General features: G+C 46.5%; 1 protein-coding gene across 1 annotated transcript in view; it reads right to left on the bottom strand.

The window, feature by feature from the left end:
- Positions 1 to 16978, bottom strand: part of PLB1 (phospholipase B1) — a 604804-nt gene that overhangs the window by 31993 nt on the left and 555833 nt on the right. Inside the window, exon 53 of the mRNA XM_086926127.1 lies at positions 3059 to 3140. Coding sequence (XP_086782253.1) covers positions 3059 to 3140 — 82 coding nt within the window. The remainder of the gene's footprint in view (positions 1 to 3058; positions 3141 to 16978) is intronic.

The following is a 16978-nucleotide window of genomic DNA, read 5'->3' as shown; positions in this document are numbered from 1 at the left end:
TTAGAATAGCTTGGGGGTCAAGGTTCAACAATCAGCTGAGTCTTCCGTCCTTACGAGATAAGCAGACATGACTCCTGAACAGCTATTATCGATAATAATTTTGCCATTTAATTAAGAGAATAAGCGCCAACATACGATTTTTTGCAGTTTTATATAGCGCGAATTTGGCCCGGGAGCATTAGAGCTCTGTACATGGAACTAGAACACGTTATACTTGTTTTCTCAGATTTATCGTGCGATGTGCCTATGCTGTACAACAAGTCAATTGTATGTAGCATTGCCAAAAGCAATACAAACTCCGATGGGACGCGGGGTCCGTAAAACTGGAAAGCCCTGCGCCTGACAGAGCTCGCAGGGCCCATTCTGATTACAGCGCTTGTCTTCCTGCAGGCCCCAGACTGACAAGCGTCAGCAAGAGGCTGCAGCTTTCATCGGCCAAGCGCAGTGGGCCGGCTTTCCGACAGTTGCACAGAAAAGTGCAGACTAGCAGGCAGGACAGGGCACTGCTGGGATGCAACGCGCCCACTCGCTCTATCTCTCTCTGCCGTTGGCTACAGCCACAGAGGAGTCGCGCTCCGCCCTGCTCCCACCCCCACCCCCACGGCGCTTCCTTACCTGCTGGTGCTGGTGATGATGGACAAAGAAACAGCAGTAACAGTACTTACATTTTAACTAAAGCACGTGTAGTGGTGGGTAGTGGGCTGATGAAAACGGCGGGTGTCACACCATGTGAAGGTGTCACCCGGTGCGGCCCGCACCCCCCGCATCCCTCTAGTGACGCCAGGCAGCGCCCAGCAGCACAGCAGAGAAGCCCGTATGACGTCAGATGATGCACTAGCAAAAGGAACTGGTATAGCATTCTTAGGGCGGAGGGTGCGCTGTACAGGTGCTAATCAATAACAATGTGATTCGTACGTCACTTTAATTTTTGTTTGCATGTCTCTAAGTCATCGGTAATGTGGTAAGACCACCACAACAGTGGATGAGGGGTGAATAGCGCATCGAAGGGGGGATTGAGGCTCTGGTAGTGCTCGGAAAGTATACTCCCTGAAGAAGACCTATTTATGAGTACCAGCCGCAACATTCAAGAACGGGGCTATGTTTACAGCTGGTATATAGGCCTTCCAACCACATGTTTTCTCTCTTTCTGACCGGTTCCTACCGATTTCGGCATTTAGGGTCTGCAGAAATGTTCACAGGGAAAAATTGCATAGCAGTGCATAGCTAGTGCACAACTCGGAATGTCTGCTTGAGCGCAAACACTGTTTTAGCCCAATTAGGTGCTTGTTGCCGACTCTGAATACGCGACTTAAACGTAAACAGTAATTTGGTTAATATTTTGAAGCAGAACAACTATTTTGCAACAGGTAAGAACTGCAATGGCTACCTCTGTGCTGCTGCTTACAATTTTTGGGCGCTCACTTGAAACATTAGTTGTGTAACTGATCTAACTACAGCTCTTTTATAATGAATGGCCATTAGGCTTCGCCTTGTCATTAACATGGTACAATCATTAAAGACCGAACAATGACCGTTCAGTGGGAGTCATAGTCTGTGTGGTTCCATTTCTTGAGATGTCATGGGGTCAAAGGGCATGTGATACCATTTTTGGGACTTGCTGTTAGTTAAGTCAAAATATACTGTTTTATTTTTAAAAATGGTAAAAGTTTGTGTAATCAAGCAAAGTACAATATTAGGAATCGTGTTTTTCCCTACGTAACTCTCTTTAGATGTTGTGGTGGTGCTGATGCTGACTTGTTGCAAGAGACAAAGAGACCTTGGGCTTGGGGGGGAGCTAAGAGCACAGGTCCGATTATCTGTTACTCATATATTCCTGTGTTTCCCCCATTATTATGGTGGTGAAACAGTGGGGACACGTAAGAGAATATATCACACGGTAGGCACAGCGGATGACGATAGATTGGAAGTGACCCAACATGCTGGTCAAATTGCACTCACCATATTCCCAAAGCAGGCTAATTATCAACTTGGTTTATACTAGAGGGAAAATCAATGTGAAGTAATTAAACAGAAAAAGAAGAACGTGGTGTAAGGTAGAAAAGGAGCCAAACTGAAATGGAATACACCTTGGTTCTTGAATTGGAAAAGAAACAAAATGGGAAGCCTTTGCATCCACAAATAAATATGCCGTTATTCTTCCTTTTTTTAAACTAACGAGTGATTACTGTGAACCAAGAAGCCCTAGACATCAATGGATGTGCCCATTGAACCATCCCAGGGCCAGCTTTAGCGCTGTTGACACCCGGTGCAACATTCATTTTTGGCACCCCTCCCCCTTATGACGACCTCCTCGAATTCCCTCACTACTACCGGGCAAATGTGCCCCTCAGTTCTCCATTCCCCTTCTCTCTCTCACACATATATTTAATTTGTTTTAAAGCACTTCTCATGGCTGGCTTTACTATTAAGAATGTCCATCTACCTAAATGAACCATTTTTAAACATTATGAATAGAAAATAAAAGACTGGGGATAGCAACATAACGTCCTAACCTATTGTATGCAGTTTGCATGCAGCTCTTTGATGACAATTTGTAACAGCCACTGTTCTGCATTAGGGTTGTATCTTATGAACTGTGGTAACAAAAGAATATCTGCGACAAAAGCAGTAATGTACTCAGCACTCAGCACTCAGCTATCTACATAAAATACAGATCTCTGATCTGCACGGTACGCGTGCTTTGCAGAAGGCAAACTACCCATCTGTGTTACTTTATGGAGACTCAAAACTGGCACTAGACAAACCTCCGATCTCTCTTCAGCAGGAACATTGGGAGCAAGACTTATCTTGACATTTCTAATGCTCCCTGAAAGCTTGACACAGAACGAACTCTTCAGAAAAGTGCCTTTAAATTGTGAGTTACTGCTAAACAGTGTGCCCCTGCCCCTGAGATCAGTGCCCCACTCCAGGTCAGCGCCCATTGCGACCGCACCAGTCACGCTGCCCTAAAGCCGGCCCTGAAACATCCCCTTCTAACCACAGCTCTGAGTTGGGGCCACAGATAGCTGAAAACCAAAGAAATGAAAACGCATCTTACCTGAAAATCACGATTGACGATCTTCATTTCAGTTAATTCTGGAGAGCCGTCTCTTGATTTGATAAAACATGGGCAGGCATTCCTATAAACAATATAAAGGTAGACGATAAGGCTATTACCCTCATGTTTAACAGCGCAGGCTTAAGTGCTGTTGATGTTTTTATACCTTAGCAATAATCCCTGACAAAGGGTAGACAGTAAAATGAGAAGGGGGGGTTTTTGTCTCTAATTCTATGCCTCTGTGACACCTGCTGTTGTACTTTGATACACTGCGTATTACTATGGATTCAGTCTAAAAGTACTTATAGAAATTCAAACTTAGACTTCTTCCTTATTCTGTCTTTGGAAGCACCTGATGGAGCAGGGGTGAGACGAAAATTTTTGTGTACCCCTTGCGAAATCACACTCACATAACCATAATAATTCTAATTGTTTGGAGCATGAATAATTAACCAACAATAGTGTATTTAGAAACCAACATTACACGTGGGTATTAACCGCCATTGGCAAACTAATTAATTTATTAACAATTGTGAACGAGTCATAGTAACATAGTACTTTAATACGATAACCGCATGTATGTGTTTCTTTTGTAAACATGTAAGTTTATCGTGGCTAAAGAAAATGAAAGCAGTTGCTAAGTATATACATCTATGTGTATGATTGTGCCTCAGCTAGGTAACTTACTAATGGGAATATTAGAAAGGTGGGTGGTTAACAGTGAAATTAGCAATTCTATATTTTAATATTTGTTTGTGTTTGTTCTCGCACAAGTTCTCATTGAGGCCTATGTAAACTGGGTGCTGAAAAATGGTTGCTGACTGTCGCGTTAGCATTAGCCTGAAACTCAGAGATTGTACGCGTGCGCATGAACAGAGAACAAATTCAGCTAAAAGGCCTAGCACATCGAGCGACTAATGTCAAGGCCAGTTTGACCCAAGAGTGCAAGAAGGTGCCAAGAATTGTGTGCATCTGAACCCTGTGGGAACGGAAGAGACGGCATAGTGAATGAATTGACAAAATACAAAACGGAGATGGCATCTATGTGAAAGAGCAAATGACTTTGCAAATTTCGAAAACTGGTTCTACCAAGGATGGATGAGGTGATCGTTGTCATCCTCTTAAGTGGCCAATCAGAATGAATAACTGACTCTAAAAGTTTCAAATTTTAGTCAGATAGTTAGTGAAAAGGGTATAAAAGAACTGATTCGAAAAGGCTGAAAAAAGCTTGCTCCTGATTTTTCTTTGCACCATGACATGCTGTCGGATTGATTGATTTTATGGTTCTAGAGACTTTGAAAAATTATGGACTTTAATTTTGGAACAATGAAGATGACTGAAAGCAGAGATTTTATTTTGAGGGATTAACAAGGAATAGAGAGGCAGATTGAGACTCGTGCAATTCTGTTATGCTCTCATGACAGAGATAGGTAATCAGCAGCCAGATTCATCAAAGACCCGTTTTGCGAGTCTTTAATAGCGATTCATAAGGAATCGCTACTACAGACTCGCAAAACGGGATTCATGTACGAATCACAAAATAAATTGCGATTCCTACACATTCCTTATTTGCGATTAGCTAATTGCTAATCGCAAATAAGGAATACTCCCCATTCATTCCTATGGGCCTAAAGGCCCATAGGAATGAATGGGGAGTATTCCTTATTTGCGATTAGCAATTAGCTAATCGCAAATAAGATAGTGATTTCAAGGGTGCCAGGGGTGTCCAAAGGACACCCTGTAGCACACCTGAAATGTAAATTTACACAGGTGTTGCGCACACACATGTCCAAAGGACATGTGTGTGTGTAACATGCAAAAGAGAAAAATGCACTAAAGTGCTTTTTTCTATTTTTTCGCAATTTACCACGAAGTCAGACTTCGTGGTAAATAGCGACCAAATATTGCGAATTCGCAAATTCTAATTGGTTGATGAATTGCATTTAAGGAATCTCTATTAGAGATTCCTTAAATCCAATTCCTCGCAAATATGCGATTTCGCAAATAGCGATTTTTGCATTTGGATGATGAATTGGTTGATGAATTGCATTTAAGGAATCTCTATTAGAGATTCCTTAAATCCAATTCCTCGCAAATATGCGATTTCGCAAATAGCGATTTTTGCATTTGGGATGATGAATCCCAAATGCAAAAATCTCACTCGCAAAGGGCCAGATTCTCAGAATCTGGCCCTTTGCGAGCCCAATTTTGTTTCATGAATCGGGCTGATAATTTCTAATTTATCTTTCCTTTTAATAGGTACTAATGAATGTCTAAAATCTTCATTTTTATTTGAACAAACAAAAATTTCTGTTTCCTAAATGAATAGATAAAATTATTTTAAATTCAAACTCGAGTGATGTTTCATTTAATTAAAAGTCATGACAGAATAAATGCTAATATTTTATTTGGATTACTATGATTAAGTTGGTCTTAGTCTCCATCAACTAACTTCTACTAGATGATCTATTGACCAAATAGTGGAGTGCCTTGGTGTAGGGTTTTCCAGGTAACATGTTGGTATATAATAGAAGCTAATGTAAATAATGCATAAAATTTAAACCTAGGTACCCGGCTAACCAGCAGCTCTACCTCATTGTCACTGATTCAGATGCAATGTGTATGTATGAGAATGTGTGTAACTCGGGGTGTTATGGACCCCACCGAAGAGTAGATAGTTGTTGCATCTGGGTTTAGTGGAATGGGTATTGAAGGTCTGTAGAGAGCCGCACAGGATAAGATTTCCTGGTAGCAAATGTCTGGTGTCTATAGGTTAGTATGGAGATTTATTGATTATTGGCATTATATGTTCTAACACTTGTATGTTGAGTTTGTATTACGTTATATGTAGTACAATTTGAAAACAACTTCTGTGATGTAGGAAGTTGGTCACTCTGGCTGCAGGCAGAGGAAGTGTGGCAGTTAGGTCACACATTACATTACATAGTCTGTTTCAAAGTAGTAACATCGTCGTGTGTTACAAGTTAGGGACATTCCATGCAAAAGTGGTGAATGTATAGCAAAGGCAACCTATGAAATCTTGGCCTTAAGCACAGGAATCAATGTGTATTCTGACTAAAACTTATCCCTGGGAGAGTAATAGAGTTTAAACTGAGCTTGAGAGAAGGGTAAGGTAGAGAGAAGTGCTATCTTATCGGTAAAAGTAAATTCTGTGGTAGCGAAGAGGTAAGTGTTGTCTACTGGAAATACAGAATACTTGTGAGTCTGGAAAAACTATCACGTTGGTTTAGCGAAGCAGACAAAGGGAAATGTTTTATGTCGTTACTAACTGAAGTTTAGTTGTAAAAAGTGTAAATAAAAATTTGCTGATACATTTTGTAAAGGAGGGGTCCGCAGAAGAAGTAGTAGAAGCTGACATAATAGGAGTTGCGCTGGGATTGGTACTCGTGACTGTGACATTCAAGGTTTTGATTGGTGCATTAGCATAAAGACGTGCTAGGATTGGACAAGAAACTGCGTGACGGAAATCTTTCGGACTGGTGTGTTGGTGTGAGACGCGCTGGTATTGGAGGGAATAGCAGTACAGTCCGGAAGAAAATTAAACGATCAAACTAGAGACAAAACTTGTAAAAATGGATTATTATTATGAAGAAAGTAGGGAAAAACCTTCATGGTTTAAGAAAATAAAGAATTTCTATAAGAATGACAAGAAAATAATAACTAGAGAGGGAAAATTGCTTCCTCCACCAAAAACGCCTGCATCGTATATGATGACAAAATTTGGCTATCACACTTGTATTTGGATAGAGAATTGGGCGAGATATACTAAGAATGATGGAGAATTGGCATTTCCAGAAACAGGTTCATTTAGTTCAGCTGTATTGAGATATTTGAGAGAGAGAATGATGAAGCTTAATCCGAGACCAAGACCGACTCTTTAAATTAAAAAATATATATATTTTATTGTATCAATTAACAAAAATTGTTACAAAAAGTGTCCTATAAAATATCCACAAAACTTGCTTGCTACAGTAATCATCGTTAACTGCTACACATTTGGATGCACTAGATCCTGTAAAACAAATCCTAAAAATACAGATCATAGATAATTAAAACATTAAAACCCATGTGTCAATTTTGAATTCAAGGCATTCAAAGGCCTATTTTGGAAGAGAGATTCCAACAAAGTGCAAAATAGATACAGCTTGTCACAGCGTGCAAATCAAAGTCTGGACATGCCCAAAGTGCAGACTTGAAGTTCTAAAGTGCGAGGTGCGTTACTTAAACGTTCTTTAACTTTATGTGCAAATTTGGCAAACCTAGCCATTCCCATCGGTGTCTCCAGGCTAAACAATAGTTTCATGGCATCCTTACAATTACGTGTCCCAAATTTTAAAAACAATGGCCTTAGTAAAGTGTGACATGCTTGTATTAGGCAATGGCATATGCAGACAAGATGGACCATGGATTCTTCATACTGGTGGCAAAGTCTGCAGGTGGTAATCGCCTCTAGGGATTTCCAGCGCCTGTTGATATCTTTTATCGGTAATGCCATAAGCCTCACTGTTCTTCATAGGAGCTTACAGGTATCCCAATGTTACTTTTGGAACGATTCATCTCCGTCATATCTTCTTCTCTGGATAATGCTCTAACTTGTTTTTTTTTAATATAGATTTTAGTGTACCAGGCTGATAAGTCAGATCCTGCAGTTTCGTCATGTAAAGCTGTAATGCAGTGCAGGCAGTTTTCAGGCCGTTGCTCCATGAATTATTGGCTTTCATAAAGATCATTTTCAGGGTTGACTTCATTGTGTGCGGTGTTGCCGCACAAACCCCTCGGTAGTACCACACGAACGTTGCCCAGTGCTCGTAGTTTTGTTTGCTCAACCCAAATTCCAGTCGCACCAGGATGTTTCGTGTATGCGCTGGGATCTGGAAAATTCGCTTGTAGGCTCGGCAGTTGATATGTTCAAGGCTATTAACAAAAGCCGCAGGAAATGCTAACTGGCCATATGTTATTGAGGGAAGCTGCTTGGCCCTTATAACTCTTCTAATGGATTGGGGGCGGAGCTAGCCGGCGTCGATGGCGGACGTGTGAGCTTTCGGCTCCTCGCTGAAGCCCCTTAAAAATCCTTCAAACTATCCTGCTTAATGCCGAATTGACTGGGTTCGGTGCCTGGCGACCCCCGGAGGCCCCCTGACCCGGTTGTGTGGCCCGGAGTGCCGGTGGCAGTGGGTAAAGACCAGCGCAAGATTGGCGACGGAGAGAGGTGCGGACCAGGCCTGAAGCCGCGGCCTGCCCTGTGGCGCGGCCCGCACGACGTCACCTGACGTGCGGCCCTGACACCCGGAGGAGCCGGAGAACGCAGCCTGCAGATACTGGGACGGGGCGCGACCCGCAAGCCCACCAAGGCCCATCTGGAAGTACAGGCGTAGGGAGGATACGTCTGCAGGGACACTAACATTTGTACACCATCGGGGCCAGTCATTGCACTGGGTGGCTGGCGCACCCTGACACGAGGGGCACTCCTGAGGTCGCCCCCGCGACGCGGCCGCCATTTTAGGCTCGCTAGCGGGGACTGCGGAGTGTACACTATTCTACGCCCGCGGCTACTGCTGAACAGTTCCAGGGTGAGATCAGCTCTGGTACTGGACCGCCAACATGGGGAAAAATGATGCGACACAAGCGAAACTCTCGTTCGACCGCCGGAAAACGAGGGGGCCGGAGTCACAGGCGGCGGATGCCTCCCCGAAAGGAGCCGCGGCGTCCTCGACCCCTGCGGACCTTAGAGAGTTGCTAGCGGCGATGGAGAAAGGCATTCAGAACAGCATTGAGGCGGTGGGCTCCAAGATCGATGATTTGTCGTACCGCATGGACCGCATGGTGGAACGTGTGGACAAACATGCCGAACGCCTAGACATGGCGGAACGGAGGCTCACGGAAGCGGAGGAGGCACAGACCGAGTGGGACAAAGACCGTCGGCAATTCGGCAGGCTGCTCCAAGTGATCCGTGATAAGGCCGAGGACCTGGAAGCGCGCTCCCGTAGATCGAACATTCGCATAACGGGTGTGGCGGAATCAACGCAGACAGGCAAGATGGAGCTCTACGTGGAACGCCTGCTGAAAACGCTACTTGGGGAGGAGGCCTTCTCCCCAATGTTCATAGTGGAGAGAGCACACCGCACTCTGGGCCCTCAACCCCAACCCGGACTGCCACCACGGCCCATAATTGCCAAGCTCCTAAACTACAGGGACAGGGACACGGCCCTGCGACTGGCCAGGGAGAAAGGACAACTACAGGTGGACGGCATGAAGATATCGTTGTACCCTGACTTCACGGCCAAGGTACAGGAGGAACGTCGCCAGTTCATACCGCATAAGAAGCAGTTGCGCGAGCTGGGCCTAGACTATGCGATGCTGTACCCGGCCAAATTGAGAATCAACACCGGCGGGAAATCGTACTTCTTCACGGACCCGAAGGAACTGCAGAAATCACTGAAAACTTGGGCCAAGGAACGCAAGGAACGCCGACAGCGGCACGGGGAGGACTCGGAGGAAGTATCGACTATGGAAGAACAGGACTGAGGCGCCAGGTCGACTGTATTCCCAGTAAGAGTGTAATTGCTGTGTGATGTACTATGAATGCACGCGGAGTCTCCCGGTTATGGGCTGCGGCCTGGACTAGAGACAGTGGCCGAGAGACGGCAAGCGACGTGTCGCAATGACTCATGCTGCATTGTTGTTCGTGGTCCCAATCACGTAAGCTGGTGTGGTGATCACTGGGATATGATTGATACGGGTGGGGGGGCGGAGGGGGAACCAGGTGAATCCAGTCTGAGGTATTACAACACAGGGGGGCGATGCGGGGGGACGGAACTGGAGATAAGTGAACTTTTGCACCACTGGTGGTGACTACGTAGTCTCGGCACGCTTTGCCCCTGTGCTTTTGGCTGAGGACCTCACCAGGGAGTTGGGACTGGTGTTGCCCGCTACTTTGGGGCACTTGTGTTGATGGGGAAATGTGGGGGGTGCTGTCTGGCCGGGTTGGGGGTGGTCAGCTGTGGGTGGGGCGGGGTCAGGGGGGAGGGTGGAGGGGCAAAAGTTGAGGGGTTTGCTGTTTGGGAACCGGAGGGCCCGTGGTTTGCTGTTGATAATTGGCGAATGCTGTGTGAGAATGTGCTGGGTGGATGTCTGCCTGACTTGAGCGATGATGTACTGCTTGGTTGCCCGACATCTCCCGATGGAGTCAATACGATGTGCCGTGATTTAAGATGGCTGCTGCTGTAGAGTCTGGGGACCCGCAACCGAGGCGCGCGCTGTCCCTGCTAACTTGGAACGTGAGAGGGCTGAATGATCATCGGAAGCTGAGGAAGGTGATGAGCTTCCTGAATAGGCATCGAGTGGATGTGGCCCTGCTACAAGAGACACACCTGCCTGTACACAGTAGGATGCTAAAGGTCAGAGGGTTGGTGGGGAATATAGCAGTAGCGGGTTTCACTTCCCACGCCCGCGGTGTAATCACCTGGGTTAACCCTGCCTCGAGACTGAAACTTACCCCACTAACTGTGGACACTGAGGGCAGATACGTAGTGGCTAGGTGCACAGGGAGGGGGCAGGACCTGCTCCTGGTAAATGTTTATGGCCCTAACCATGATAGCCCGGAGTTTTATACAGCACTGTCAGCTGCATGTAGATCACACACACACACTAAAATGTTATGGGGGGGTGATTTCAACTTTGTGTTTGACCCAGACAGGGACCGTTCGGCGGGCCCCGTAAGGCGGCCAGTTGCGTCAGCTATCTACATGAAAGCGGAAATGACGAAGCTGGACCTGGTGGATGTTTGGCGGGAAAAGCACCCTACGCAGGGCGGGTACACGCACTACTCCGCATACCACAACATACATACTAGGATAGACTACTGGCTCGCCTCCTCCTCAATGCTGGGTGGCATCAGCTCCTGTGCGGTTCTCCCACGCACGCTATCGGACCACTCCCCGATATTGCTCAGTCTCTCCACTGTTAGGAAGGAGATACCGCCATATACTTGGCGTTTCCCGCCCTATGCGCTTCTTGATGACGCCTTCCGCGGGGAACTAGCGGAAGACATTGAAAGGTTTTTCGCCACCTATACTAACTCAGTAGACAGTTTCTTTACCGTGTGGGAGGCCTTTAAGGTCTATATTAGGGGAATAGCCATGTCCAAACACTCCAGTGTCCTGCGCACCATTAGAAGAGATCTCTCTGCGCTGGAGGACAAGATAGCTGCCCTGGAGAGGGAACGGCTGATGGACCCGGGGGGAGAGGCGGGACAGGATCTAGCGCCCGCGCTAGCGGAATATCACGCGCTTGCGGATAGGGAAGTTCTCTATATGGGGAAGTATGCCACGGCCCGGTCTTTTGGAGAGGGGGAGAGACCGGGGGCTCTGCTCGCGCGTATGGCCAAGGGGTCCCGTAAACCATTGGTGATAGATGAACTGCAGACCCCGGGGGGCACTCGAGTGGTCGAGGAGGACCAAATATTAGAGACGTTCCGCCGATACTATGCGGACCTGTACCGAGCTAGGGCGGGAGGTGCGGAAGCCGAGATAGACGATTACTTGGATTACATCTCGATGCCGTTCCTTAAGAATTCGGACAGGGAATTCCTGATGGCCCCCTTTCATGAGGACGAGATTCTGGATGCACTGAGTGGCATGCGCTCGGGGAGCGCCCCGGGCTCTGACGGCCTAACGGCAGGCTTTTACAAAGCCTTCAAGGACCTCTTGCTCCCACACTTGCTTGCCCTCTTTGACGCGATCTGCGAAGAGGGCGACATGCCGACCTCGATGCGGGAAGCGTTGCTGGTCACGATCCCGAAACCGGGGAAGCCCCTGGACCAATGTGGGTCGTACCGTCCGCTCAGCTTGCTGAACGTGGACGCGAAGCTCTACGCGAAGGTCCTCTCCAACAGACTCGCGCTGCTGGTCCCGAACTTAGTGGCGCCGGAACAATCGGGCTTTGTACCCAGCAGGAACCTAACCTATAACATCCGCACGGTGCTGGGGACGATGCAGCATGTGAAACAGGAGAACCCCGCCTTGGCAATATTCTTAGACATGGAAAAGGCATTCGACTCTGTCGAATGGCCGTTCATGATTAGGGTCCTGCGCAAACTGGGGCTGGGAGAGCCGTTTCTTCAGAGAATTGGGGCTCTTTATCACCACCCTACGGCCCGCCTGCGTGTCGGTGACAGAGTTTCGGCACCGATACTCATTGGTAGAGGCACCCGGCAGGGATGCCCCCTGTCCCCCCTGTTGTATGCATTGGTTGCTGAGCCATTAGCGTGCGCCATGCGAGAATATCATAGCCTGGAGGGTGTCAGCTTCCCCACATATAAGATTGGCATCTCTACTTATGCAGATGACACCTTACTGTACGTCCGAGACCCGGTCAATAACCTAGCTCCAATTCTCAGGGAGGTGGTACGCTTTGGGGCGCTATCGGGACTCAAAGTGAACTGGGATAAGTCCATCGCTTTCCCCCTGACTCCAGTCACGCAGCCGTTCGAGATGGAATATCCTCTACAGTGGACGGATGACTCAGTGAGATACCTGGGCATCCGTCTCCACACGGACCCAGAGATCCTGATCCGCGATAACTATGGGGTCGCATTCACCAAGCTTGAGGAGGATGTGGATGCCTGGATCAAGCTCCCTCTCTCATTGATGGGCAGGATTGCCCTTATGAAGATGGTGGTACTCCCCCGGTTTCTCTTCCTCTTTGTTAATATTCCGGTGGTCTTGTCGAAAGCGTTCTTTAGACGCCTAAACCAGGTACTGATTAAGCTTGCCTGGGGCGGGAAGCAACCTCGTGTTAAATGGGAGACACTGATGCTCCCGTGTGAAAAGGGGGGCCTGGGGGCGCCGGACCTGGAGCGCTATTACCGGGTGGCACAAGCGACCCATTTACACTCCTGGGTCCATGGGGATGCCCGCATTCCGCATCTCATCCTGGAGAAGCTATTTGCTGATCCTCTTCCCTTACCCGCCACGATCTGTCTCACTACGGACCGAGCAATCGGGCGCATGGACTCGCTTAAAGCAACGAACCATGCGTGGCGAGCTCTGCAGAGGGAAAGGGGGTGCCCCTTGCTGTACTCCCCGCGGATGTCGGTATCCTGGGCCCTGTGGTTAGATCCGCTCAATGAGAGGGGGGTGGTAGAGGCTTTGAAGGCCCTGGGAGTGCACACCATGGAGGACCTATTCTTGGATGGTACGCTGAAAACCTGGGAACAGCTCCCTCCCGTCACCCCGGCCCCATCGCTGCTGCAGAAGTTTCAGTACCACAGGATACGGTCGGCCTGCAGAGTAATACTGGGCCCCGCACTACAGGAGCCTGAAGAGGTCCCAGAACTGACGTACGTCATCAGAACGAACACTCCGGCCAAATTGATTTCTGCGGTTCACAGGCTTGGGCCTTCATATCAGACATTCCCTACTTCAACTCCTAGAGCGGCGTGGGAGGCAGATCTGCAATCCCCTATAGACGACGCCATGTGGCAATACTGCTGCGCCAACACGCGCAGGGTCTCGCTCAATGGCAGACATCGCTTGGTGCACTTCAAATATCTGCAGAGAGTGTACTATACTCCAGAGCGGTTATACCGCTATGGCCTACGTGGCTCCCCGGAGTGTGAGCGATGCGGGACTGGGTCCGCCGATTTTCTACACTTGGCATGGCTGTGCCCGGGAGTGAGTGCGTACTGGGAGGAGGTTTTCGCGGAATTGGGACAAATTATAGGGGAACCTCTGTTGAGATCTCCAGCGCTTGCACTACTGGGCTTCTCCAAGCCGTTGGCCCCTGCGCTGCGCAGATTAGTGGACGTGGCGTTACTACTGGCCAGGAGGGTGGTGGCTGCGTGCTGGATGCGCGGCCCTCTCCCCACAAAGGCGAGATGGCTCAGGGATCTCCAATACTGTTGCACGCAGACGGAAGTGTACAGCGAGCTGTTGCCGCCCAGGAGTAGACCGAAGTCATTTTGGGAACTCTACAAGGAGTACCAGCAAAGGGGGGAGGTGGACGACAGTGACATATCGGAGGAGGTGGACCCACAGGATGAGGGACTAGATACTGCTCTGGAGCGAAGTCACTTGCCGCAGGAGGGGCGTTAATGTTCTTCTGGGGGGAGGTGGGCACAGGGAAGGTGTAGGTATGGGACGGGGACGGGGGGAGGGGTGTGACATGGCTTGGGGACAGGGCTAGCGGGGGGCGGGTGCAGAATATACACGGTACGCACACGACATTACGTAGGCAGGAAGAGACACTAGGACTCCTTTAAGGTACTCAACAGCACACGGGGTGGGCCTGGGGGGGGTTTGGGGGTAGTTTAGGTTAGTTTTTTCCCTTTCCTTACTTCTGGTTTCTTGTCCTTCCCTGGTTCATGGAAGACAGCACTATCATGCCTCCGTTTATTGCCTATCGACTGTCTTGCTGACACGCTGGGGACCAACAGTGCAAGATCGCTTTGCTTTTGATTGAGTTGTGACACTGAGTGACGCCGCTGGGCCTCCGGGATGCCAGCACACCGGCTGTGTATTAGGCGCTGCGAATCTGTCTTTGTAACTTGTGTACACGTTGATGCACTGTATGGTCGGACTGTAATGACATTTGATTTCAGACAGTTGGCAACTTTTGCAATAAAAGTCTTTCTCAAAAAAAAAAAAAAAAAAAACTCTTCTAATGGATTTTGTTGTTGGGCTATTTAGTTTAGCATTCAGCTTGCACAAGGCGAACGTCACTGCTTTTGCCTTTGTTTCGGCTGACAACAAGAGATGCCAGTGCCGCTATTTAATTAGACAAAAAACCCTTTTCTTCTCAAAACATCTGAATAAACAATATGTTTTGTGTTTTTATTTTCTTTCAGTTATTTTATTTTATTCCTAACTTATTTTTCATATTATTGGTTTTTAGAATTTTTCAAACTATACATTTTAAGACCTTATGTACACAACAAAAAATATTATTTTGCACAAAAACCTTTTACATTTCAAAAATAATCATTCAAACAATCAATCATACCCTCTCATACCAATACAGACAACACAAATTTAAAAAATATCTGCTGGAATCAAATTATTCACAGTACAGCCATTAACACAATTTGTTTTTTCAAATAGAAGCCTATTTTATCAACTTCTTTATCTTATTCTATCCTTTATGTCTTTTTACAGTCTACACTTTTCGAACTTGCGCTGTTAAGGAGTTCTCATCAGGACCATAGTCTCTTATATGTAAACAATGCAGAGGATGAAAATTTGTCCCCGACGTGAACTTGATTTTTTATGTGTATTCGATGTTCGGCGTTGGTTTGCTCGACAGCCTGGCTCTCTCTTTTGTAGGCTCAGGCTACCGTGTACATTCGGCGTCTGCTCCCGTCATAAAAAGATCGGGGCATGTAGCTTCAAAAATGCTTTCCTTCTTCGTTCAAAACTCTGCGTGCAATGCGAATGGCATGAGCTTTCGGGTCCACAAAGGTTAACAAAGGGTCACGGGAACCTTTGTGGACCCGGAAGCTCACGCCTTTCGCATTGCACGCAGAGTTTCGAAAGAAGAAGGAAAGCATTTTTGAAGCTACATGCCCGGATCTTTTTAAGACGGGAGCATACGCCGAATGTACACGGTAGCCTGAGCTTACAAAAGAGAGAGCCAGGCAGTCGAGCAAACCAACGCCGAACATCGAATACACATAAAAAATCAATTTCACGTTGGGGACAAATTTTCATCCTCTGCATTGTTTACATATAAGAGACTATGGTCCTGATGAGAACTCCTTAACAGCGCAAGTTCGAAACGCGTAGACTGTAAAAAGCCATAAAGGATAGAATAGGCTAAAGAAGTTAATAAAATAGGCTTCTATTTGAAAAAAACAAATTGTGTTAATGGCTGTGCTGTGAATAATTTGATTCCAGCAGATATTTTGTAAATTTGTCTGTATTGGTATGAGAGGGTATGATTGATTGTTTGAATGATTCTTTTTGAAATGTAAAAGGTTTTTGTGCAAAATAATATTTTTTGTTGTGTACATAAGGTCTTAAAATGTATAGTTTGAAAAATTCTAAAAACCAATAATATGAAAAATAAGTTTGGAATAAAATAAAATAACTGAAAGAAAATAAAAACACAAAACATATTGTTTATTCAGATGTTTTGAGAAGAAAACGTTTTTTTGTCTAATTAAATAGCGGCACTGGCATCTCTTGTTGTTTACTAGTAGCTTGTGCCTAAGCTGTGCTGTTGGGAGCCCAGAGCCAGTGGTTTTATTCTCTTTGTTTCCGCTGAAGCAAGGTAAGCTGTTGATTTCCCATTACTCATCAGCCAAACCCCTAAGTAATTATATTTGGGCACTGTTGTTATCTTCAAGTTGCCCAACCTCCAATGCTGTCCGAGTTTGTTGGCATACTCTCCGAATATAATTACCTTTGTTTTTCCTGCATTTGCTCTCTTAGGTCATTCTTGTTGTTGTAGAGATTTAGTGCGTCCAATAGTCTTTGCAAGCCTACTTTTGTTTGATCTAATAGCACCATATCATCTGCATACTGTATTAAAAATAATCTATTTGAGCCAATTTTCGGAGAAAGAAGATTTGCATTAAGAATAGTTTTAGCAAGGTCTGCCGTATATAAGTTAAAAAGCAAAGGTGCCAATACACAACCTTGTTTTAAACCACGGTCTGTTGGAATCTTTTTGGTAGCTGAGTTCATTGAAGTTTTCACCCGTACCCAAGTTCCAGTGTAAAGGCTAATTATTGCCTTTAAAAGAATCTCTGGTATCCCCCAACCTTGTAGTTTCCGCCGAAAGCAGACTCCGATTGACTCTGTCGAAAGCCGTGGAGTAGTCCAAAAAACATGCAAATAGAGGAAGCAACTTTTTCTGTGTAGTCTGTTCTATCATGTATGCAAGGGCTAAAATATTATCTAT

Source organism: Lissotriton vulgaris, chromosome 6, assembly GCF_964263255.1.
Source record: "Lissotriton vulgaris chromosome 6, aLisVul1.2, whole genome shotgun sequence".
In the NCBI taxonomy this organism is placed as follows: domain Eukaryota; kingdom Metazoa; phylum Chordata; class Amphibia; order Caudata; family Salamandridae; genus Lissotriton; species Lissotriton vulgaris.
The sequence above is the reverse complement of the archived record's forward strand: the minus strand, read 5'-3'. Positions and strand labels throughout refer to the sequence as shown.